Source organism: Sphaeramia orbicularis, chromosome 4 (genome assembly GCF_902148855.1).
Source record: "Sphaeramia orbicularis chromosome 4, fSphaOr1.1, whole genome shotgun sequence".
Classification (NCBI taxonomy): domain Eukaryota; kingdom Metazoa; phylum Chordata; class Actinopteri; order Kurtiformes; family Apogonidae; genus Sphaeramia; species Sphaeramia orbicularis.
In genome coordinates this window covers 43,338,514-43,365,619 of record NC_043960.1, presented here as the reverse complement: position 1 = coordinate 43,365,619, position 27,106 = coordinate 43,338,514, and the positions used below count along the sequence as shown (strand labels likewise).

General features: G+C 40.1%; 1 protein-coding gene and 1 long non-coding RNA gene across 3 annotated transcripts in view; one reads left to right on the top strand and one right to left on the bottom strand.

The window, feature by feature from the left end:
- The window catches only part of LOC115417558 (TLE family member 5-like), an 89,482-nt gene that overhangs the window by 24,759 nt on the left and 37,617 nt on the right, over positions 1 to 27,106 (bottom strand). For both annotated transcript variants that reach the window (XM_030131580.1, XM_030131579.1), the window contains exons 2-4: positions 23,574 to 23,662; positions 15,790 to 15,853; positions 5,582 to 5,626 (exon numbers count right to left, since the gene is read on the bottom strand). In XM_030131580.1, coding sequence (XP_029987440.1) covers positions 5,582 to 5,626; positions 15,790 to 15,853; positions 23,574 to 23,662 — 198 coding nt within the window. The remainder of the gene's footprint in view (positions 1 to 5,581; positions 5,627 to 15,789; positions 15,854 to 23,573; positions 23,663 to 27,106) is intronic.
- LOC115417563 (uncharacterized) lies at positions 14,554 to 25,367 on the top strand. Its single transcript, XR_003935178.1, has 3 exons — positions 14,554 to 14,824; positions 16,853 to 16,857; positions 25,355 to 25,367. It is a non-coding gene; the product is annotated as an uncharacterized LOC115417563 (long non-coding RNA).

Below are 27,106 nucleotides of genomic sequence, written 5' to 3'. Positions count from 1 at the left end.
CTTGTACAGGAAGCGTAGCCAGAACCTGGCTATATTAGTTATATTAGGATGGAAAGTTCACCTGCAAACTGTTTTGTCACTAACATAAACCACTAGGAAATGTAACAGTCACATAAATCTGAACTGGGGCTGTTCTGGAAGAGCAGGGGGTGTTGGAGGAAACTGAATGAGGTATGCATGGATACGCGAGCTGGAGGCTCAGCCGGGGCCCGTAGTCGGGGTAGGAGCCCGAGGCGTACGGGAGCAAAGCAGGGGACAGAGCCTCAGCTGGTGTTGGAGATGGTTCGACTGGGCTGGACCGGATCGTAGATGGTGTCGGAGCCCAACCCAGGTACAGAGAGGAGCAGAGCCTCAGCCAGTGAATTGTTGATGTGAACTCTCGGGAACAAGCATTGCGCATGCCACTACTCTGGAGGCGTGGCTTTGGAAGGACGTCTGAAAAAAAGGGGTTTGGACTTTTGAACTGAATATTTTCAAAATGTAGCTAGCTCGAACCATTTTTCTAAGATCTCAGACCCCACCTTTAAGCAACTAAGTTTTTATTTTTCTGACAAATTCTTAATTTTATTCTATAGGCTTGTCATTGTAACTGCATCATTGTATTGTATGACACTACTAACAAGGCAATCAGAGGATGGAAACCACAACCACAACAACAGCTATGGTCAGCTTTTTAGAGGGCTCGTGGGTAAGTTAGTCTGAAGGAGGTAGAAACAATATCCATCCTTTCCTTGCATTATGACTTGTTAGCATTAATGTTGCTAACTAATGAGTGTATTTAGGGTTGTTTTCACATATGCATTCCAAACCAATGTTTATGTTTTTGTTTAAGATACTCATGGAAGATTCAGCCCCATTCAAGAGATTTACAGATTTTAGCCCCTTTTCCACCAACAATTCTGGGAACATTTATTTCCAGGAATTTATTTACCTGGGTAAAACAATTCCTGGTAATCTGTGTGGTTTGCATCTCCATCACCCCTCAAAGTTCCGGAAAATGTATTCAAGATAGGGTGATGACATATGGGCTAGGGATGCACGATATTGGAAAAAACTGATATTGCGATTTTTTTTTAACCCTGTGATATATATTGCGATACGAAAAAATACTCTGGAGCATATAATAGCTGTGTGGTGCCGACATAAAAGGTCAAACTAATTAGTTGTGTTTCCTCTTGTTGTAACGACCAGTGGAAGGCACTGTTGATACAGAACATGTGTTTCAGTATGATCCTTCTTGTAGCCGAAATAATTCCAAATAACTGACGATGCCGTGGCCTAGATGGCTGGTGAGGTGGCTGGAGAGTTGGCTTGTGACTGAAGGGTTGCTGGTTCGATTCCCTGAGTTGTTGGCTGACGTGCCATTGAGTAAGGCACTTAAGTAAGTAAGTATGTAAATTTTATTTATAGAGCACTTTTCACAGACAGAGTCACAAAGTGCTTTATCAATTCAAATCAGAATCAAATTAAGTTTACAGAGACCCAACAGAATCCTTAACCCCCCCATTTGCCCCCTGGGCACCTGACATGGGGCTTCAAGCATGCAGTGTGTGTGATGCATGATTGAGTGATGGGTTAAAGGCAGAAGACAAATTTCATTGTGTGGTGCATGTTTACGTGTGTGACAAACTACTACTGACAAAATAAAAATTCTATTCTATTGTATTCTATTGTATTCTATTGTATTCTATTGTATTCTATTCTATTCTATTCTATTCTACAAGAAATGGCACTACATTTACAGCTCCAGTCCTGTACATTGTAGAAAGAAAAAGCTCAAGGTCAAACAAACACAATGAAGCCATAAACTGCGACCGACACGCCAACATCATCATCATTTGTGTGACATAATACACCAGGATGGAGGACACTCAAGTTGTTCTGTTGTTCCTTGTGTTTTACTAAATTGCAAATAAAACTGTACGATCTGCATGGAAAAGACACAGATGCACATTGGCATTAACACTGTGCGTGAAATTCTACAAATGTGTTCCACCCGCCAGTGTTCAGCACACAGCCCCACCCCTCAAGAATACCAGGGAATCCACAAAGACCTATCCCATACCAGGAAGTTTTACAGGGAAAGTTTGGGATTGAGGTAAATTTTTTCCTGGTGTAATTTTGGTGGAAATGCGCCATAGTTTTGGAATAATCCCAGTTAAATGATAAAAGTTCTTGCAGTAGAAAATGGGTTTTTAATGGATTCTTTCAGCCCAAAGTCAAATGACATTTCTGAAATAAGCAGATTAGAAGAAAATGGATTTTGTTTGACACCTGTCTCAAGATCTCACAACATGTATCTCATGTGATGGAGGTAAAAATGAGTGGGAAAATCAAATAATAATTATGATAACATAATGTAGCTGTTATTAGTGTATTATCTTTATTATTTCATTTAGACCTTTTTCATCAACTTCCATCCATCCTCATTACTGGGAGCAGTTTCACATATTGGTGAAACATAATCTGTACCATGTCTGTAGATGCAGTATCTCTGGTTTTGTTGTCACACTGCAATTCTAGGTGTGCTGCATCACCCTTTATAAGCAGTCATCCATCTGACATCAGCAGGTGGGCCATTTTTAACCTGTACTGTTTGTGAAGACATTGGCTGATATACGTAGTAATAATAATAATGTAGACCAAGATCCCATCCTTTGGTCAGACCTGTGACTGGCTGTTTGATGGACACCATGGTCTGGGGGGAGGTTTCACATCTGCAAACTGGAAAGTCTGAAAAGCCAGACATAATGAGACAGGGGTGAAAGCAGCTGTCTACTTATTATGATTCTGTAGAACAGGTCACCACTAACAGTAACATGTTCGTTTGACCTGTGTTTTATTACTGCTGTTAAAGAAATAATGATTCAAAAATTGAAGAATTATAGTAACTCTAGGCTCACAGTCTGGCTGCTGAACTCCAATGTGCAGTAAGCCTTTACTTTTGCAGAAGCAGTAGTGCAAAAACATTTTTGTCTGAGCATTAAATGTGTTTGCATGCAATATCTATTTCTGCTGTTGTTAAGTTGAGAAAGGCATTCAAATATTTACAGTTAATCATGAAAATATGATAGAATATGTTAGACCAGAGGTGACAAGTGTTCAAGTTCAGGGGCCACATTCAGGTCACTATGATCTAAAGTTGGCTGGACCACACACATAAAAACATAATAATATATAAATTATGTCAGCGCCAAACTTTTCTCTGTTTTGGAGTGAAAAAGTAAACATTTTGAAAAAAGTTTACATCTACAAACTATTCTTTAAAAAAAATGCAAATAATATGAACTGAAATTCATAAAAAAAATAAGTGTAATTTTACTAATATTATGTCTTAGTTTATCATTTACACATGTGCATTACAACTTACAGACCACAGTGGATCTACCAATACACAAAACATTTAGAATATTGCTAAAATCGCACTTCTCTTAAGGCATCTCAGACTGTTCATATTTGTTCAGGTTATTCACATTTTTTTGGGGGAAACAATAATTTGTAAATATAAATATGTTCATGTAATTGTACTTTTTTCCCGCAAAATTCAGAGAAAAATTCAGTCATTAAATTAAATAATTAAATGAAATGAAATAAGTTATTATTATAGTATTTTACTGGTCCAACCCCCTTGAGATTGAATTGGGCTGAATGTGGAACCTGAACTAAAATAATTGTTAATCTCCCAAATTCATCCCATGGGTCAGATTGGACCTGTTGGCGGGCTGGGTTTGGCTCGCGGGTCGTATGTTTGACACCCTTGAGTTAGACTATAGTGTTGCTACAGTACACCGTACAGTTTACCTACTGCGCTAGTGTTGCATATCTTATTACTGAACCTAAATCAGTGTTGGGGACATTTTGATGGTGACAGCCATATTGCTCTGTACATTGTAATAATAAGATCTGGACTTAACACTTTTAACAGACTTGTTGAGAGTAGGTGAGAGTAGGAAACTAGACCGTAAAGAAAAGTCGTCATAATGTTGCGTTTGATAATAATTTCCAGTGTACCGCTGAGTGTAAATGTTTTCAAAGAGCCACTTTTTACATTTAAGTTAAAAGTACATTTCGGAGTCTGTACTATATACTCTTACCTGACTAAAGGAAGTGTGTCTGTATGAAATGATGGTGATTGTGCAATGACAGTTGCAAAAAAAAAAAAAAAAAAAAAAAAAAGACTTACTAAACACATTTTCATACAAGAACTGGAAAGGTGTATACAGCTTAAACTGTTGTGGCACCTGCCGTAGAGCTCACCCCCTGGCGCTTACATTTACACACAGCCTTAGGTAACATCATTCACGTCTCTCCAAACACTTCCAAAGTGATGGGAGATTATCTCTGCAATTCACACCTGCCAATCAGAGAGCTGCAGGTGCACGGTAAGGGGAGCATGGGTGGGAATACACAGCTGTGTCTACATCAACAGAGTGGGCGAGTGTTATTCCGTTATTTTGGACATCCAAGGTTATGGAAGAGAAGGTCCCATTCTTTCTTTTTTTCCCTTGCATAAATAATGTGAGTTAACTGGCAGCTGGAGCATGTCCAAGGATGGCCATGAAACTCTGAAACAGGCTGAATCATCTGGACCAACAACAGGGAAACATGATCAGAAATCCTTGAAAAAGTGTAAAATGAGGCAGTGTAATAATGATGGGTAGAAGTGGAATGAGAGGTTTATTAAGTGGACATCAGACGGTTTAATTCCTCGTTATAACCACATCTTTTTTTTTGCACCACATCATTAACCACATCATTTTTTATAAGACAACAATATTTTGTACACTTATTTATGTATATTTATTTGTCATATTGATAATTTTTTAGTACATATTTTTCAAATTGATGTTCTAATTGAGTTTTAATTTGTATATTTGGAATTTATTTATTTATTTATTTATTTATTTGGGTATTGATCATTTCTTTCCTGCTACTTTTTATTATACCTGAATGAAGCAACTGTGACACACAATAATTTCCCTCTGGGACTGATAAAGTATTCTAATTCTGATTAAAAAAAAAAAAAAAGCCAAGGAGAATTAAACTTTATAAAGACTAAGTAGGTTGAATATTGTGACAAGATGAGATAAAATGTCACTTCAATAACAACAACTCCCTGTATGTCCTAACTTCTTCTTTTCAGGCCGTTTGCAGCTTAATGTAATTTGGAAGTGCCTTAAAATATAACTCAGGACAATGGTGGTGAGTTATTTAGTACAGCTGCCTTTCAGGTATTGATGAAAGGGTGAAAATATAAAAAAGAACATTTCTCCTGTGTATTCTGGGAGCATTTCTGTTGTTTAGAGGAGCTGGTGTCACCTCTAATAAGGAGAGAAAACATGGGCAATTGAGACAGGATTTACTGGGGAAACAGCTGATAATAACACTGTGCTTTGTGGTAATAGGTGAGATACAGCCCGTAAATCTGAAGAAAAGCACAGTATATTGCAGACGTCCTAAAACTAATTGAGTTTTTTCCATTTTATTTGACTTGAGCAGTAAACAAACAAACAAAAAAAAAAACCCCAAAACACTTGGTATGCCTAAGTGGTATAAAGTGTGGGCAAATGTCTGGTCTTACCTGTTTGTGCATCTCAATGTTGAGCCCGTAGGACATCTCATAATACTGGAAATAAACACACACACATAAACAGTGAGTAACATTTATAATTTCAACATCGAAATTCATATTTTTACCAAAAACTCTTCAATTGCTTTTCAAAGATCATGACAATTATCAACACTCAGCAGTGTAAGGAGACCATCATAACATCTGTGACATCCCATAAACTACCAAAACCCTTGATATTTCAAGACTGAAGAAATGTTATGTCCACACACAGGCACACACTAAAGAAAAACAGGAAAAGGATCTGTGAGAGAACAGGAGAGATAGCAGAGAAAGAGCCTCTGTTGTTTGTGTGTGTTTGTGTGTGTGTGTGTGTGACTGAAAGAGTGTGTGTTCAGTGTTAATGAGAGGGCCACCCTCTAGGCGTCAACCCTGTTAATCACCCACTCTGTCTGCAGGGGGACTGGCTCTGTCACTGGAAATCAAACAACACACTGATCTCTCACACATTAATGTGCACACATGCGCACACACACACACACACACACACACACACACACACACACACACACACACACACTTCTGCTATCCCTCCCTCTCTCTCAGAAGCACATACTATTGTTTTCTGTTCAATCTCATACTGACAAAATTATATATGTGCGCGCGTGCACACGCACACACATCCTTACACACACACACACACACACACACACACACACACACACACAGTGTAGCTGTTCAAGTCCACACTGAAGCTCCCTAAAGTAATTACTGCGCTGGGGAAATGGAGGTGCTGCCACTGGCCAGGGGAGTGGGGCAAACTGACATGCTATTAGAGGAGGGGGGCGAGGGGGTGGGGATGTTGTGGGGATACGAGGCAATGCCTGCCACTGATGAAGTGGAACTGCAATTGTAAGTGTACATGTGTGGTATGCTACTTCAGTGTCCTACATGCCTGTTTGTGTGTGGTAAAACATAGACAGGAAGGCAGCTAGATGGAACCAAGTCAAAGGAACAGCTGTTCAATTTTGTCTATGTTTATGCCTTACATGTTTTCAACGACAGAGTGTGTCATCTGATAGCCTAAAATGTAGCTTTTGACGAAACTTTCAAAACAAATGAAATGCAACAGGAATAATGAACATGGATTATGCTAAAGCTGGATAATATATTTAGGAAAAAACATGGTAGTGCTTCGTACTGGTGCACTACACCTCTGAGACAGTCTCACAATACAGTGCATCACTTATGAAGCCGTGTTTCCACTATGTGGTACTAGCTTGACTCGACTCTTTTTGCGTTTCCATTACATGAAAGGACCTGGAATCTGGTACTCGGTTCTCCTTTTTTGATTTCTACTCCGCCGAGGTTCCAAAATGGGGGAAGATATACTAAAATGTGACGTGTAAACATTGCAGACCACTGATTAGTCAGAGAGTTGTCTCTGCATCATTGCGTTATCAATGTGCGGTACCCACCATTTTGTAAAAAAACAGATGCGGAAGTTTACAGTAAACATACTCGTAGGCCAATCCACATGATGGCAGCCCGCAAAACTACACCGTGGTCGGTTGAGGAGGTTCAGACATTTCTGTCCTTGGTGGCTGACGAAAAAATTCAGCGTGAGCTTGACAGGACAAAACGCAATGAGCGAGTTTATCAGCAACTCTCTGAGCAGACGACACAGAAGTTACGTGCTGTGTCCCTATGACGTCCAGGTACTCTAAAGTCGGTAGTATCCTATGATGGAAACGGTCTCAAGGAATAGTACCTGGTACCCAAGTTGAGTCTAGCCAAGTCAAGTTGAGCTGGTTCGACGTAGTGGAAATGTGGCATATACTGTGTATCTGTGGGGTTTTGAAAATGTCAAAGATCTGAAATACTTTAACATGATGAAGTTGCCATGATGATTTTTACTTAAGAAACAGACTATAGATGAGCTGGACAGACAGGAATCTGTCCCAGGACATATTCTTGGTCATACTACAGAAGAATGTAGACGTATGCGGCACAGAGCCGTTCCAAATGTAGTCTGAATGACTGGATCCTCGATGTGTCACATCTGGTCTTAGATGTATCAGTGCATGTGAATGCCAATACCTGGGTCCCTGACCTTGCTGCTCACAACTGGCTCAAAAAAAGTAAATAGGTTTTGTATGGGATGACAATTCTGTATGTGTGTGATGCATGTGGGGGGGTTAAGGGGTTAAATCCTACACAAACCAGACAAACAGGCTGACAGACTTGAACTTTCCATCAACCTTTCAGTCAGTGTGCACCGTTGGGTTTCTCTTAGTGTTTTGATATGTCTACATGTGCTACAAAGGTCACAATGCTAACCTGACACAAAGCAGTGTTTTTAAGGTTCAAGGTTTTATGTTGCACATACACATCAGCATCATAAAAAAAAAAAAAAATCACACAACTTGCAGTTAAGAAAACAACAGCTCTAATGATGCTTAGTGATTATAATAAGACCCTGTAGGGAAACTTCATCCCACTTATCTAACCATAATCAACAGTAATCATATTCAGGTAATTCATGCTCATTCAGTATCTGGCTAGTTGTGAGTATGTATGTCTATATTCTTAGACATCAGGTCCTATGACACGCCGAAATCCAGCAATTTCTGAATTCAAAAAATGGGGTTTTGCCTATTTTTTTATTTGTCTCTCTATGCACGAATGTGTTTTATCATCGGAAAAAACCTCAGTGTGAGAGAGTGAGAGCACTCACGCCTGCCTCAAACACACAGAGTGTTTGTGTAGGCGTGTGTGTCTGTGTGCATATCGGTGTGTGTCTGCTGGCTGCCTGATGGTGGAGAGAGAGCAGCGCGGCGGCACAGATTAGATGAGATTAAAGCCAGTCAGAGGATCAATTAGAGGCAAAACATCAGACAGCTACACGGCAACAGCCAGCAACAATGAGATTAGCCCCGAGTGGAGCAGAGAGCCGGCGAGCACATCTGTGTGTGTGTGTGTGTGTGTGTGTGTGTGTGTGTGTTTATGTATTAACGTGTAAATGTGGAGTGAATCACAGAGAAACATGGAGGAACAGGGGAACAAAAACGGGCTGAGCCATCACACGTATACAACACAAAAGACAACAAGTAGTAAGGATTTTATATGTTATCATTTTTCACAACCAAGGCTTTCCTTTTTGGCTCTGACCATCTGTTACAATGACAAAATAAATACTACATCTTAAGAGCAAAGCAGCTAAAAAAGTCTGAAAGGGCTGGGAACACAGATGTTGAAGTGATCTGACAGGTGCTCATAGCATTACACTTTTAAACAAATCATCTTTTCTGCAGGTTGAGGACAAGGCAAAGACAAATCATCATGTTTTATATTTGTGATGGATGTTTAGAACCAATTAACAGGGTCATCCTTTTCAACATCTGCCTTTAATTCATCTTCCAAATGTGCTTGGACGTTGAGGAGGAGGACGGGCGACACATTACATCTGTTATTCACATTATCACAATGAGTTACTATGAATAGGTCATGATTTTCATATACTGACTAGTTATTAAATTATAATAATAATCAGAGGATGCTATTATCTTTCTATCTGATATTTTTATTTGTTTTCTACGATGGCTGGAAACTGGGTCCATCAGAGTCCATCAGGGATACCAGGTCAGCTCTAAGTGTCTTGGTGTGTCTGTCTATTGGCGTGCACATGAGAATATGTTGCATATATGATCCATGAACGGTGATGCTAAAGCAATATGTAGAAATCTTGCTGGGTTTCCAACTTGGTTTTAATGAGACGGAGCCATTTCCAGGACAGCAGAGGTAATGTACAGTAAAGGATGGACGCCACAGGTAACTATAGCCACTTTTACACAGAGGTCCTGGAAAAAAGGTAAGATGGTGATCCCACCTTTTTTCCACCACTGACTAATTTCCACAGCCAAGCCAAAGGAATAACAGAGGTGAGACAGACTGGAGTTTTACATGCTCTTTTTTAAATCCCCCCAGTGCAGGAGAGACAGTGGACACATATGGAGGCACTGGTATGGATTCTGTGGCCCGCTGCTGGTGGCTTCGTACCTGCCCGGCTCCGTGTCCACTGCGGCCGGCTTCGTGCCCCGGGTGAAAATGGCACGTAGCCGCAGAATCATGCCAGTGCCTCCATATGCGCCCACTGTCTCTCCTCTGCCGGGGGTCGCTGTCACCAAAACATCCCACCTTGGAATGAGAGGTGTTCCTTTTATTCTGGAATCATGATGCCACCTTTATCACAGCTCTGTTACTACCTCCAGAGGTGTTACAAAGCTGCGATAAAGATGGGACCAAATGATCCTACCATTTCGTTTACACAGATGTCATTCCGGAATAAAGGCAAAATATTCCCACAACAGAAGTTCTGCGTAAAAGGGGCTCATGTTTGATCTAGTTTAACCCTTTCCCTGTCATACAGGTTGTATACAGCCCCTCACTGTCCAGCTGCAACCCAATTACTTGTTTAGTCCCCTCCTGATGTATGTGCATCATGTAGTTACTATAAAGCTGTTCTCGTTTTGCATCATATAGTCATTTACTGAAGACCGTATCTTGATCGGCAACCACTTCTAAGAGATGATAAAAATGTGTATTTTAAAACCACAGCATGGTCTAACAAACTAATGGATAGTAATGACCATCATCAACTACTTCAAATAGTATTCTTGAATGAAATACTCTTCCCTGGTATTCAGCCCTCTACGGAACTTCCAGCAAGTTCCAACTGTAAAAATACTACTTGGCCCATTTCTGTACGTCACTGCGGACAGAATGTGACCTCTTTAAGCACCCAGCAGATCTAACCATAGTAATACTGCAGAGGAGGTATCCCTTCAGTGTATTTAGGTAGTTGAAACTTATTTCCATTAACTCTGTCAAATAAAAAAAAAACTCCAAATCATTTTTTGGTTTGACAGCAAGAAAAATGTTCTTAACTGCAGGCTATATTTATTATTCCCTTTCATGTTGCAATGGTGTGAACTATAAACATGAGGGAATGGCAAAACTCAACTTACAGAGCTACAGAACAAAGTCAATACACTGTTTGAAAATGTGATCAATCACCCAGCTCTGAACTGTAAGTTCACACATATTCCTGAATCCATCCATCCATCCATCCATCCATCCATCCACCCATCCATTATCTTCTGCTTATCTGGGGCCGGGTCGCGGGGGCAACAGTCTAAGCAGGGATGCCCAGACTTCCCTCTCCCCAGACACCTCCTCCAGCTCTTCCGGGGGGACCCCGAGGCGTTCCTAGGCCAGCCGAGAGACATAGTCTCTCCAACATGTCCTAGGTCTTCCCTGAGGTCTCCTCCCGGCGGGACATGCCTGGAACACCTCCCCAGGGAGGCGTCCAGGAGGCATCTGAAACAGATGCCCAAGCCACCTCAGCTGGCCCCTCTCGATGTGGAGGAGCAGTGGCTCTACTCCGAGCTCCTCCCTGGTGACTGAGCTCCTCACCCTATCCTGGGTGCATCCTAAGGGTGCACCCAGCCACCCTGCGGAGGAAACTCATTTCGACCGCTTGTATCCTGGATCTTGTCCTTTCGGTCATGACCCAAAGCTCATGACCATAGGTGAGGGTAGGAACATAGACTGACCAGTAAATCGAGAGCTTTGCCTTTCAGCTCAGCTCCTACTTCACCACAACTGACCGATACAGCGACCGCATCACTGCAGACGCTGCACCGATCTCTCTGTCAATCTCATGCTCCATCCTTCCTTCACTCGTGAACAAGACCCCGAGATACTTGAACTCCTCCACTTAGGCCGTAGGGGCCGGGTGCAATGTGGATTGGGTGGCAGTCGATGGCAGGGGGCTCGGCGACCCGATCCCCGGACACAGAGTCTAGCTCTTGGGACATGAATTCATACCTCTACTGGCTAATCTGACACTTTATTGGAACTAACACTATCTGACAGCTTCTGTCTCTTGATCTTTCCGCAGTGTCATCATGTTCCAAGTATCAGCAATAAAACCACAGAGTATAATTTTGTGAGTACATAGACCAGATGGCTAAACCAATGAAAATAAGATCCAAGCAGTAATAAACTGTAATTATTTAAGAAATCTTCAAAAGAACTGCAGTAGAGGAGGAGTGAGGAAGAAAGGAAAAAAAAGAGTGGTATTTAAAGCCATACTAAACACTAAGACGTTTATTTTTAGCTAAGTAAGATCACTTGATTGTGACTGAACACATCAATGCTGACAATTAAATACATAAAAATCCACAAAGTCGGCATTTCACAGGTGAAAACACGTCAACAGCATCTTGAGACTTCTGTCTTGATGTTAACAGTCAACTATTTGGGATGTCTATACATCATGAAAGTTACATTAAAAAAAATTAATGTTGACGTGACGTGTGGCCTACCTGCCCTTCAGAGGGAATGTGCTGAACTCATGTTCATGTTCCATTAAAATAAGAACACCAAACACCCACATGAAACCACTACCTCACTCATTCTGTTCATCAATTTGGATCTGAAATAATAAGGGACTTATCTACTGGTGTAAGATTTAGGAGCAGCACTCCAGCCATTATGGTCACCACTTAAACCACATTAACCTAAAACACCAACAGCACCAAAACTACCAAAATAACCTATAGGATCGAATGGTTGTAGCTGATCCAGAGTAAGTTTTAGATTGGCTATTTACTGTCAGTTCTGGTTTTTCCAAACTTATGTCCACAGACATGGTCGTTATGGAAATAATCATCTTCTAATGATAACAACTTACATGTTTTTTGCTTGTCATTTTGTCATCCACTCATCTAGGATGTAATAGTGTGAAAATATGGGGAAAATTAATGTGTAGATTTTAGGCAAATAACATCAAATTTTCTCATCCCCTGATTCCTAAACTGCAATGCAAAACCTAAGTGCTCTAGAAAAAGTGTCCTCTACAGGAAATAAAACACCAAAGTCACGTAACAACACAGACTTATCAATGAACTGTAGTAGCTTTAATGTTTAAGTCCAGGCTGAAAACAGCTCTGTTCAACTGTGCATAACAACTGAAAGTGTTCTATCTGCACTCACCTCTTTTACTTTATTTTAATTAACTATTATTTATGTTTTATTGGTTAAGTTTTAATTGTAAATGTGTGTTTTTAACTGGTCTCTTTTCCATTTTTGTGAAGCACTGTGAATTGCCCTGCGTATGAATTGTGCTTCACAAATAAACCTGCCTTGCCTTTAAGAGGCTTCAGGTGGGTCTTTCTCAAGTATTAAAACAATACAAAAACACAACACTTTTAATCCCCCTCAGCCAAATATTGTGTAAGATTCTGTTGAAAGTTACTGCCCTATAATTTACATTAGATTGTCTTTGTGTAAATTTGGTGCAGAAATCTCAATGCATTCTTCAGATAATGCGATTATGTCGTTGAAAGGACGTGTCGCCATTTGACCTTGAAAAAGTAGGTCAAAGTCACCTCTTTTCAATAGGCTTCAGCTCCCTGCCGAGATGCATCCACTGTAGGGATGCACAGATACCACTTTTTCCAGACCGAGTACAAATATACGTACTTACATTTGATTACCAAGTACTGATATGAGTACTTAATAATCCCATTACAGTTCTTAGTTACTTTTGAAAATGTGCTTTATTGTCATTGTCATTAGTCTGACTGTACCAAAGTGCTGCTACTGACATTTATTGTGTTGGAATGAGCGCTTCTCAATCAATCCACCAGAGGGCGCCGCTCTTAATTAACCATACTGGACAAATACCATGAAGAAAGATAAAGTTTTTTGAGAAGAAAAAAGTCAATAATAACAAACATGGTGACAACAGAGGAGGTAATACTAATGGGGATACTAATGTTGATATCGATACTGATGAGGGTAGTTTTCATAAATATATCAGTAGTTTCTCACTAACTCACACAGTCACTCTTTGAAAAGATCCGCTACCTCCACTAGGGATGCACCGATACCACTTTTTTCTAGACCGAGCACGAGTACTTACATTTGAGTACTTGCCAATACAGAGTACCAATACGAGTACTTAATAATACCATTACAGTTCTTAGTTCCTTTTGTAAATGTGCTTTATTGTCATTGTCATTAGTCTGACTGGAACAAGGTGTTGCTACTGACATTTAATGCATTGGAATGAGCATTTCTCAATTAATCCACCAGGGGGCGCTGCTCTGAATTAACCATACTGGACAAATACCACGAAGAAGAGTAAAGTTTTTTGAGAAGAAGAAAGTCAGTAATAACAAACATGGAGATGACAGAGGTAACACTAATGTGATACTAATATTGCAGCGTTTTTGCTGGTAAGGTTTAAAAGCGAAGCTTCAGCAGGTAGGGAAAAGAGAAATGAGCGATAAGTTTCGTTTTCACTTCCACTGTGGGCGGTCCACACCTGCTCCTTACCCCCGACCCAGCCCTGGGTAGTTGTCATAAATATGTCAGTAGTTTTTCTCTAACTCACACAGTCGCTCTTTGAACATATCCCCTATCTCCATGGTTCCCGGTAGTATTCTCTGTCTGAGTACGAATCCGCGAGCACCTGGAAAACGGATGGAATGTACGCAGTGAACGGACAGAACGCTGTGTCCATATGTCTGTCTTTAACGTCACTTGCAGTCAGCGTTACTTCAATCACCGTCATTTATTTTGAAAAATCTCCACACTCTTCACACTCCCCACACATTATTCCACCACCGTGTACCTGCTGCACTTAATTGTGAATGTCACACGGCTGTAAGTGGTATCGGTGCATTTGTATCAGATTACTTTTATGAGTACATATACGAGTACACACACTGAGTATCTGAGCTGATGCCCGATACTCATATTGGATCAGTGCATCCCTAACCTCCACGGTTCCCAGTGATACTGCTTCTCCGTCTGGGTATGCACAGAGCCTTAAATATAAGATAATATGATGATCTTTGTATGGGTATGCATCCGCAGGCTCACGGAAAACAGACAGAATTACATATGGAATGTACACAAAGGACGGACAATACGCTCCATCCCAATCAGCCTGTCTCTTTAACGTAACTTGCAGTCAGTGTTACTTTTGTCACCGTCATTTATTTTGAAAAATCTCCACACTGCTGACATTACTCCTCGGCCACATACTTGCTGCACTGTGAACGTTACGCTGCCGTCAAGTGGTATCGGTGTGTTTGTATTGGAGCACTTTTACAAGTACGAGTATTAGTACATGCGCTCAGTATCGGACCAATACCTGATGCTGGTATCGGTGCATCCCCAGTCCACAGCATAAATTTGGTGCAGATTTGTCAATGCATTTTTCAGATAATGTGATTACGTTGTTGAATGGACAGACAGATGACAAAATGATTACAATACCTCTCCAGCCTGAAGGTGGCCGAGGGGTAAAAACCAAACTCACCCTTTCAGACCCTCATATGGTTCTGCAAAAGTGTCTTGTGATTCGGAGGATGTCCTTGAACTACTCCTGTCACATACAGTGCATCCATACCTGGACGTTCGTCATGCTGACTTTCTAGACATTTCCACAATCATGCAGTGGATGGATGACCTCATTTAGTCATTTTCACTTGAGTTTTGTTTTGTTTTTTTTGCCATAGATAATAAGGCCACATAGTTTCTTTTTGCTGATTTTAATTGCTTTTAATATCCTGTGTTACCAGACAAAGTTGATACGATTAAGGAGTACTACACAACATGGATTAAAAATTTGTAGCTAAGTTTAATACTTAAATATATTAATCCTCGTAACGGTTTCATATCGAGATTTCGATGGTGTGTTTATTATTGATGTTTATAGTGTGATTTTATAGGACTGGGGGTTTGCATGACTTGTTTTATTGTAAAACCTGACTGGGTCCTTTATGCTTTTTGTGTATCGAGCATCCTGTCCTCCTAATATGCACAGTGATGGCTCTGGTGGAAAAAATGAACACCGTGTAGAGTGGCCACAATCACCCCCAAAGGCCACGATGCGATGCGGCCAGAGGTCAGGGTGGGATGAAGTTACAGTTTTACACAATGGGGTGGAAACAGAGGAAAAAACATATCTTTTCATCTGTGGTGATAGATTGGAAACAAAATAAAAGGGAATTTAAACATCAAATAAAATATTAAACCCTTCTGCAAAATGAATGAATAGACACAAGTGAACAAAGCAAACCAAGCACTCACACTCAAACACGCACACACACAAACACAAATAGAGAAGAACCTCCACTCACCATGATATAATGGCGTTGCATCTCTGACTTCTCACTGGCCAACTTGTCACACTCAAGCTTCAAACTGGAGAGAGAGAGAGGGAGAGGGACGAGCAAAGAGTCAGACCTTGTTAGTCAGCTTGACAGTCTTCTCTCTAAAGTGCTGACACCAGGTGACTTCTACCCCCCTTCATCATCATTACCTTCACTTTCACTAACAGCACTGTCATCACTTCAGTCCTCATCACTACCTCCACCGTCTTCATCATCCTCACCATCTCCTTTGTCATCATCATCCTGGTTACTAATACCACCATCTTTATCCTCATTGCCACCCCTCCTATCATCATCATCATCACCATCATCCTCACTTCCACCCCCATCATCGACATCCGACAGCAGCGTTTTCGCCCAGCTTGACAACGCGCCAATTGACAGGAGGAGGTCAAACTCATTTTCAACTCCAATGAGGAGTCTAGCCAAAATGTCTGCTTTCTAAATCCGACATGAGGCAGCTGAGTAAAAAAGAAGTCACATCTAAATATAGTGTCGGAGCATTCCATGCAACCCCTATCCCTGTGACAGCCATTAGCTGTAATCATGTCAGCGCTGATGTCACGGGAGGCGACAGGACAAAGGAGGACGCGTCAACAAGTCACCGTGATCGTCACATGAAAAAGACAGAGGTTAAAAAAAAAAAAGAAAAGGGAAAAAAATCCCCTCCGTGTCTCTGAGTGAAGCAGCCAGTTACAACCTGCCTGTCTCACAAGGAATCATCTGACACGAGGACTGGATATGACTCAGATCAAAGATATGCGCGGGCACACGGTGGATAGGCTCAGATTTAGGATCAGTCTGAAACTTGTTTGATGGTGTGTGTATATTTATGCTAGGATGTTCTCCTCAGCTGTCTACACGACTGACAGCTCGATTACACCGAGCACTGGCTCAATCTTCATCGCCGTTAGTCTCAACTGGCAGGCCCGACACTACTGCCGATGATGTGAACTTACTCATACACACCACGTTGTACTTCTTCTATAATTATCATACCAGCTACAGGATTGGCTTGAAGTTTATTCAGCTTTGGTTCGGTGCTCATCTCTGAGTTCTATCACTACTAAACTTTGTAGATGGGGTGACTTTTTCTGTCAGCAGATTATGCACAAACTACTGCACCAGTTTTCAGGAAATGTATATAAATCTTAAAGAACATTAAGGCTGGATTGCTTTTTTTTTTTTTTTTTACTTTTTTAACACTGTAACTGCAAACCAACTTAGGACTCAGTGGTATAATCCCAGATGATCTGACTAAAGATGCAAGATTCCCAATTTGAGGTGTAAACACATTGCAGCCATGGGGTCTTGGACAGGAGCCTTCTCTGGTTGAATGGTGTCCTATACAGTGGTGGCTGGTGCAATTATTTTTTGGTGTGGTGTAGTATGCAAGTCAGTTTTTGGATGCACTATAACCACATATCGCCACTAGGATATCCCAAAGCACATGGACCACTATTTTAAAATATTAAATTAAAATAAAAATACACAGTATGTTTTCGGTCATTTATTTTTTTCGTATGTAAATTTCACCAGTCTATCCTTCAAACATGCACATTTTTCTATGACTCTATTGTTAAAGTCAGACATGTCTCTGACAAGTGTCTTTTCCACTGATAATATGGCCAATGCATTTAGACCAGCAGTGAAGGTAAAGTAGGTAGATCACATAGCATTAAAAAACAATGGAAGTTAGCCTATGGGATAAATTATGTCGTTGTTAGCGCTCCTACCAGGATTTGAACCCCAATCACCCACATCATAGTCATCAGTATTACCCACTGAGCTATGCACCAGTGGTATTACCTACTGACCTATCCACTCATATATATTAATACATAATGGACGTATCATTTTATCTTGATCATTTTAAAACTAATTCATAAGCCAAAAAAGTGTGTTCACCCCTGGTTTAGACGAACTTGAGATATTGTACAGGGTGGGGAAGCAAAATTTACAATATTTTGAGGCAGGGATTGAAAGACAGTGTATGACCAATTAGTTTATTGAAAGTCATGAGAATTTATTTGCCACAAGAAAATTTACATAATAGAAAATGTTTTTATTCTGTGTGTCCTCCTTCTTTCTCAATAACTGCCTTCACACGCTTCCTGAAACTTGCGCAAGTGTTCCTCAAATATTGGGGTGACAACTTCTCCCATTCTTCTTTAATAGTATCTTCCAGACTTTCTCGTAATAGTTTTGCTCATAGTCATTCTCTTCTTTCCATTATAAACAGTCTTTATGGACACTCCAACTATTTTTGAAATCTCCTTTGGTGTGACGAGTGCATTCAGCAAATCACACACTCTTTGACATTTGCTTTCCTGATTACTCATATGGGCAAAAGTTTCTGAAAAGGTACGGATAATAGTGTTAGGTATGATTATGACATCAATATATGTTTGGTTTCAAAACAATTGACATAGTGCCTGCTGAGAAAAAACAACTAAATGTTCATTGTAAATTTTGCTTCCCCACCCTGTATTTCTGAGGAAGGTCTTGATTCTTTTTGGGATGTGACGTTTACTCCTGTGGGTGGTGCTTGGGCTCAAATTTTTGCACCCCGAGGTTCTCCTATCTCTTGTATTGGAGGGGGTCTACTACACACGTGCTATTTATAATGAGAGTCTATTATGGTAAAATGGAGAGCCTCAGACACAAATTTTTGCATCCAAAACAGGAAATACGTGACATGACTGCTGACTAAACCGATAACATTTTTAAACTACATTTGAATGCAGACTATACATGATACTCATGGGCTATATCATGTATAGCTTGTTTGTTAAAATATTCACGTATTAGTAAAATTATCGTATTAGATTCCTATCATCTTCTTCTTCATGTGAGACAGGTGGGATGGCGCCCCAGTCCCCACTATTGACAAGGCACCACTGGTCCAATGGTGTCTTGGTTTCCTGAATAAACATCTATGTTGACAATCAGATGACCTCTACACAGGCTAATAAATTATGACACCACCTGATAAGATCTACAACTATTAAAAGTGATCATGAGACATATGACAACATGACAGCTTGTGATGTTAAGACAGGTTGGGTGGTTTGTCATGATGAGTGTCTTCTGACATGGCTGACAAATTTGCTCTGCTAAACCTCAAGCCTAACAAACAGTCAGAGAAAACTGGTTGTCAATAGAGAAGTGATACCATGCTGGACAAGACATGTTAAAAAAAAAAAAAGAGAAGTGAAACCATTCGCTTACAGAGATGCACATGAATGTAACTAGTTCGCTACATGTTAGCGGAGCAGTGTTTCGCCTTCCATTATATTAGTGGGGCACCCTGAAAGGTCATATTGAAGCTACAGAGACATTATTAGCGACTGACAGGATCTTGAAGACACACAATTACAATGATGTCATTTCTGTGACATTTGGGTATGTGGTCTGTATTTATGTGTTTGATACTTACTATGATACAATAAAATGCATCTTTCTTGACTTGTACAATTATGTTTTAAATGGGCAAACAAATGTAAATACCAGTGTAATTAAAACAGGACTAAATAATTACTTGTCTCTTCTTGGTAACACAAATAAGGCATGAATAAAGAAAATGAGTTTGATTTCCACACTTTCTGAGAACATTATAATTATCACATTAAATGGATAATCCTTGACAGATAATGAATCCAACTGAAGCAGACAATCATTTTGTCATGGAACAATGTTGAAAACTGAAAAAAAAAGAACAAATTCTGTTTGGGCCTGTTGACATATCTTGATATTTAAAGATAAGTTTTGTGCCTCTGCGTTAAATTTATACATATGTTCACTTATCTCAATTCTTTTATAGTTGTAGAGATTTAACAGTAAATTTGAAAAATGTGACTGCAAGTTGTAAATGGTGTTTACTACTGATAAAATGCAGAATCCTCTCTGAGCTTGACCAGTCAATAAAGATGCTTAATCAACATTCGAAACATCAATGCAGCATTTGGCGCCTTTACACTGACCATATATAATGGTATAAACAGTGCAACAGTAGAGATGTGTCAACACTGTGAGAGCTATCCCTTAGCAGGCTACGTAACCTATCAGGCCTGGATTCTCTCATGATCCTGTGAATCCAGCTGATTCACAGAGGTGCAGTGATCTAGGAAGCAGGCCTCTTTAGCGACAGAGCAACAGTTGGTGTGGAGTTTATGTTGCCCCAGGAAGATAATGTAGAACAAAACATGACAGAGGCAGTGAAATTTTAACAGTGTTTTGTCAGCTTTAGGAAATGAAAGATGAGCAAATCCTGCAGGAAAAGTCGCATTTGCAATACTGATTTGTGTGTAACGAGGGGTGTTTATATTATATTATATATCACATAAAAAATGGAGTACTGGAAATTATTGCTCTGACTTCCTTTTTGAAAGAATGGTACAATGAGGTTTTTCCTTTTTATCTAAGTGTTATCTTATGTGAGGGAGTTCTTTTTCTTTGTATAGACATTCAAAATAAAAGACCAAACTGATTAAATGTGATTAAGTACAGAATAGTGATTTTAAACCATTTACTCATATAATAATTAGTGATACTGCACTACCATGATTTAAAACTGCATATGCTGTGTTAGAGGGTTTTAGCCATATTGCTGATGCCATTGCATGCAACAAATATCTAACCTGACAGACATCAACCTTAAATCCTCACCTTAAACCCATAAACATGACTGATTTGCACTCATGGGGGGATAGAGTCTGTCTGTCTTGGGATTGGGGCTTTTTGTACCACCTTTTTTCGACATGCATGAGCAGCTGCCACTTATCCAAAACGCTTCCCTATCCACCTACATAAACCCTTCCCGTTATCATTGTGTACATGCGTAGGCTGTGTGGTGGGTTGTCATGACAACGGCCTCCCCGCTGTCAGCCTACCTGGGATTGGCTTTGTGCCTCTTCTGATTGGTGCAAGGCAGCCCCCAGGCCCGCTCCGCTGATCTCAAACGACACTTTGATGGAGTTTTATTGCCGATTCTTCCGTCTCTAAATCGCTCCTGCTGTCATCTTTATTTTGATTTATGTATTCCCTGATCTATTTATGCATGTGAACGAGGGGAGGGGAGAGGAGGTGGGGAAAGACGACGGGTGGGGGTGGGAGGGTGGGGACGGGAAGAGGAAGACAGCGACGGCTACAATGCTTGCTACTATACCCCGGGGAACGCCTGCGGTACATTTGCCTTTTAAAGGCTTCAGCAACAGACAGGCACAACACAGCAGCAGAGCGCTACAAAGCCTCGTCTGTGGCTTCCAAGCCCCCCACCCCACCTCCAGCCCCCACCTCCCATCCTGAGTCAATAGACACTGTATGCATGTTCTGTACACTCAGACAAAAAAGGTATTCTTTCAACTGCGCCCTGGCTCTCTGAAGAGGGTTAAACGGTGCTGCTCACCGTTGTGGGAATTACAGAAACCAAAGGCGAGGAAAAAGACGTGCGGGGTGTTATTACTGCTTCAGAATCCTCTGCAAACAAGAGCGATCAGACCGGAGCAGGGATTTTGCACACAATATGCCAGGCTTTCATCTGCCTTCGCCTGTCTCTGTAACTGGCAAAGGAAAGCCTCTGGAAGGTTCTGGGAGAACAGGTACTGAAGAACAAACCAACCTCCTCAGGAAGGAAAGCGGGCTTCAAAGACTCAACTCTCACAAAGAGAGGATCTCTCGCTGCGATGCAGACCCTGTGGCGCCCCCCTCTATAACTGCTATCAAACACATCAGTTGAGGTCAGTCCAGGCTCTTTGGAAGTGCCTCAGACTTCTGGCACTGAAGCTGTATTTAAGCAGTAAAGAGAGATCAATAGCTGAGGGTAAACGAGATTGATTTAGGTATGAGTCAATAAAGGATGTTTCCTCTGTGTGGTGTGTGTGGTGGACGAGTTGAGGTGCAGCTGAAACAAAGGCAGACGTCTTTCATTTTATCACAGTCAATTTCTGAGCTGTCCTTCAAGCTCAAGACACAATCCTACATATTTATTTTACATGTTAAGATATTTAGAGCAGAAAGAGCTGTGCTCTTTGGGAAAATGTTGAATCTCTGAGACTAAGGCCATTTCATATGCCAGTGGGGTTTTTTTTTAAACATTGAATACATTTGACCAGTTAGTACTGCTTTCAAACAGCAATTTTGGACACAGACTAAACAACTTTGTGTGATATATATTCTGCTGTCCCTATCTATATGTGCTGCACCATGTTCTACTTGACAATGACTGGTTTATAGATAGACTCATGTCTGAAGGTCAGTTGTTTTTTTTCTTCTTCCTTTGCTTATTGGTAACAACAAACTTGTGTCATCTTTGTCAAAGTGGTCTGAGAATCTTCACCACAGTGTAGTTTGATATGGACTGAAGAGTGACCTGTCCTGGATGCACCAAAAATGATCGGTCTGTGCCATAGTCTGAGGGGAGGTTTCATACCTGCAAGTTTGGTTGAGGTCACATCCAAAATAAGTCTTAATGCAATGCTGTACAGTGTAAAAGATAAAATATACGACAATGTATGAATTATCAATTCAAAATAAAAAGCCATACTGTTTCATAGTATGTACAGGTTGTGTTTTTAAAAAAAAAAAACGGGCGTGTAATATTCCCATGGGTGTAAAAGCAATGCGCATAGCGCAAATGCATCATGAGCCTCCTGCCACCCCCCCACCCCCCGTCCCCAAAAAATTTTGGACGAGCGATGGAGGGGGTGTATGGTATTCCCAGCCGAAAACAAATTTGCAAGGGGGGTGGGGGCAGGGGTCTTAAACGGGATCGTTACGTGGGGTACCGTCCCCGTTGAAAAACAGTATTGGTCCAGCCACTTGCATTTCAACATGGTAATACCCGTGACAAGGTAAGCAAGCTGTGCACCATTTTTTTGGCTGCCCTTTTCGAAAATTAACCGTCCAAATCCTGAGTGCACGGCTCACTGCCTAACACACTGCTCTTCCATCCAAAAAGTTGAGCCATTGGTCTTAAAATGACATCTAGGGCAGAAAATAATCCAAGTTTAATCTCCATTAAAATACTTGAACGTTTAAGTGTCTATAGTGTTATTATAAAATAGCTTACACTAACATCACAACTACATCATGATATAAAACAAGTGGAAAAAGTAGGAGGAGCTTACTAATATCCCTTCCTGGTTGCACAACACTTTGCCCCTCCTGCTCACTGATATCCTGCCTACCAGGGATTCATTTTGAGTCTTAACTTACAATCTTTTGAAACACTTTTAAAAAATGTGTAAAAAATGCAAAAATTGTGAGAAAGGTACATGTAAAGAACGTGTGTGAAATTCGAGAAGAATCAAATGAATAGGTTTTTCCAAGTTGAAATTTTCAAAAATTTGTAAAAGATAAACAAAAATGAAAATATGTTTAAATATTGAAATTCAGCCATCAAACCGCACTGTCCCTCTCCTACTGATTAAGTACATGAGTGTGAAATTTGAAAAGAATCGGGTGAACAGATTCTTCCGAGAAATCGGTTGGACAAAAATCTCGGACAGAAGCACAGAAGGATGGATGGAATTCCTGGTCTATCTATCTGGGGCGGGTGGGGGTAAAACAAACATAGGTTGTTGCAAACAGTTTGCAGCAAGTTCTGCAGTTTAACACTGTAGCTCGAGTTAGAAAAACACCAAGTATTACATGTATAGCCTCAAGATGCCCTCTTTTATTACAAAGAGCTGCTCTTATCAAGCTGTTGTATGTAAGCACTTCTCCCTCCAGTCAGTGTGTTTTATTTGCACCTGTGGTATTGTGCTTGAAGAAACTGGAACTCATCCTTGATCCTGTCGCAGGAGTCAGAGGTTGTGAATTTCAGCTGCTGTGATGAAGCCTGCCAAAAAGAGAAAAGAAAAAAATGAGAGGGGAAAAAGTAAGAACTGAGTGAAAAGATGAGCTACAGGAAACACAAGACTATTTTACGACATCCAAATAAGAAATGTGTTGCAGATTTTCACTCACAAGAAGCCAAATGCATAAAATGGCCAGATTCCAGCCTAAAACTGTGCATGCACAAAAGAAGAAGCATACAAATACATTCTTCTTTCCAGATTTCTAAACACATCCTTTCACTGTTCTGTTATACATCTCAGTCACTATAAAATTATGCAGCTGCACACAAGCCTAACACACACACACACACACACACACACCACCACAATTAGCCATAAATGGAAGTCGACACACCCTTATTAAAGCTTCTATGAACATAACCCAGGCTCATTCTGTCCTTTGTCTGGCACCAGCGGGACCTTTACACTGCCAAAGCAACCTGAAGAGTTATTTCCACAAGCCAGAGGATCCTGTGTTGTTCGCCGCAGTAGCTTTTTGATGGATGACACACGGCCGAGTCAAACTGCTTGTGTTTTATTATTTCAGCAATAGTTATTGTTACCTTCAATTTGGGTGCAATTGTATAAACCTGCTTTCTAATGCTGAAATAAATCACGCTTGTATAAATGTTATTACACTGCTTTGTCGTGGTGTTGGCTCTTTAATTCCCTCTTTTTGACCTCATGTTCCTCTAAAGCCAAACCACTATTATGCACATCAGAAACCATGTGTGGACGAAGGGCTGAGCAATGTTGTCATGATGAAAAAATTTCCACATCAGTCAATATCGATTATGGTTCTGTGTCAAAGGATAAAAAAGTAGTTGTTTGTGGTTGTGAACATGACAAATAAGTGTAATATTTTATAAATTTAGAGGCGAAATCAACAAAATTAGACAAAACATTTAACAATTATTTGTTTTACTTGACAGTGTAAACAAATAAAGACAAAATAGCAAAGGTGATGGAAAATTATACTGTGATAATCATCTATACTGTTTTATTACTCAGTTGTAGCGTGGTAATAAATGTTTTCACTGCAAAAGTTGTGGACACAGCTGTTGTCACTCATGTGTCACAAATTACCATTTGCTACAAACACTGATATTTACATTTAATTTCTGATCTCAATTCATCTATACATATTCAATTTGTCCCTGTTTAATAAACTATGAATAAATTAATAACAAAATATGACAGTGGTGGTTACTTTCAACCCAACATCATAAAGTACCACATATAAACAGGCTTGGACTGCAACAAGTAGTGATTTTAACTGCAATATTATATTATTTATGTCACAATTCATGTCACTATCGGAATATGAATTTTTTTTGTAACTCCACCCTCTCTAGAGTTATATTTTATGAAGCAAAATCACTGTTCCAATGTGAGACCACTGGTTCAGAATGGGACAGGAAAAAGGACTCAGTTCAGCCCATCAGAAAATACACGAGTGGTTAGAACAGGCAGAACATTGATGGACATTTTTGGTACAAATTTCATTACAAAAAGTCAACATGTATCAGCATTTTGAGCTGTTTTCACCCAGAAAATGCAGATTTTTCCTTATTTATTAATTTATATGCCACCATCGGAATAACAATTATGTCACATAATAAGTCATATACTTCCATTTACATTTACATTTATATATACAGGGTGGGGAAGCAAAATTTACAATGAATATTTAGTTGTTTTTTCTCAGCAGGCACTATGTCAATTGTTTTGAAACTAAACATATATTGATGTCATAATCATACCTAACACTATTATCCATACCTTTTCACAAACTTTTGCCCATATGAGTAATCAGGAAAGCAAACGTCAAAGAGTGTGTGATTTGCTGAATGCACTCGTCACACCAAAGGAGATTTCAAAAATAGTTGGAGTGTCCATAAAGACTGTTTATAATGGAAAGAAGAGAATGACTATGAGCAAAACTATTACGAGAAAGTCTGGAAGATATTATTAAAGAAGAATGGGAGAAGTTGTCACCCGAATATTTGAGGAACACTTGCGCAAGTTTCAGGAAGCGTGTGAAGGCAGTTATTGAGAAAGAAGGAGGACACATAGAATAAAAACATTCTCTATTATGTAAATTTTCTTGTGGCAAATAAATTCTCATGACTTTCAATAAACTAATTGGTCATACACTGTCTTTCAATCCCTGCCTCAAAATATTGTAAATTTTGCTTCCCCACCCTGTATACACACACACTACCGGTCAAAAGTTTTAGAACACCCCAATTTTTCCAATTTTGTATTGAAATTCAAGCAGTTCAAGTCCAATGAACAGCTTGAAATGGTACAAAGGTAAGCAGTGAACTGATAGGTAAAAAAAAAAAAAAAAGTAAGGTTAAAGAAAACTGAAAAATAATGTGTATTTCAGAATTATACAAAAAGGCAAACAAGAAATGGGTTAACAACTTAAAGCAGTTCTGCAGCAATGGAGGTTGATCAAGCCCCGAAAGTTGATGCTACCAATTCCTACAGGTGTCCCAATGTTTCTTAATTACTTCCAACCCCCTCTGTCTGCATAAAAGTAGTGTTGGAACACACTTTGGTACATACCATTGTGAGCATTATTTGAACAGTACTGTACTGCAGAAAGTACTGTGTTAGTCTATAAATGGCGAGGAAAAGGCAATTAACGATTAACACTTAAAAATGTAGGTCTTTCCTACAGAGAAATTGCCAAGAAAGTCAAGGTGTCAGTAAGTTCAGTTTCCTTTACCATCCAAAGGCACTCAGAAACTGGGGGAAATGCTGACAGGAAGAGGTCTGGCAGAGCCAAAGCCACAACAGAATCAGAAGACAAGTTTCTCAGAGTCAACTGCTTGCGTGATAGGCGACTCACAGGATAACAGCTTCAAGCACAGCTCAATAGTGATCGTAGTAAGCAAGTCTCAGTTTCAACTGTGAAGAGAAGACTTCCAGTTGCAGGTTTGATCAGTCCATAACACCTTCTTCCAGTCTTCAGTAGTCCACTGGCGGTGTTTCATAGCCCAGGCAAGCCTCTTTTTCTGAAGTCTCAGCAATAGCTTTCTTACTGCAACTCGACCCATCAAATATATGTATATTAGGGATGCACCGATACCACTTCTTTCCAGACCGAGTATGAGTACGAGTACTTACATTTGAGTACTTGCCGATACCGAGTACCGATATGAGTACTTAATAATCCCATTCCAATTCTTAGTTCCGTTTGTAAATGTGCTTTATTGTCGTTGTCATTAGTCTGACTGGAACAAGGTGCTGCTACTGACATTTAATGCATTGGAATGAGCGTTTCTCAATTAATCCACCAGGGGGCACCGCTCTGAATTAACCATACTGGACAAATACCACGAAGAAGAGTAAAGTTTTTTTGAGAAGAAGAAGAAGAAAGTCAGTAATAACAAACATGGAGGTTACAGAGGCAACACTAATGTGATACTAATATT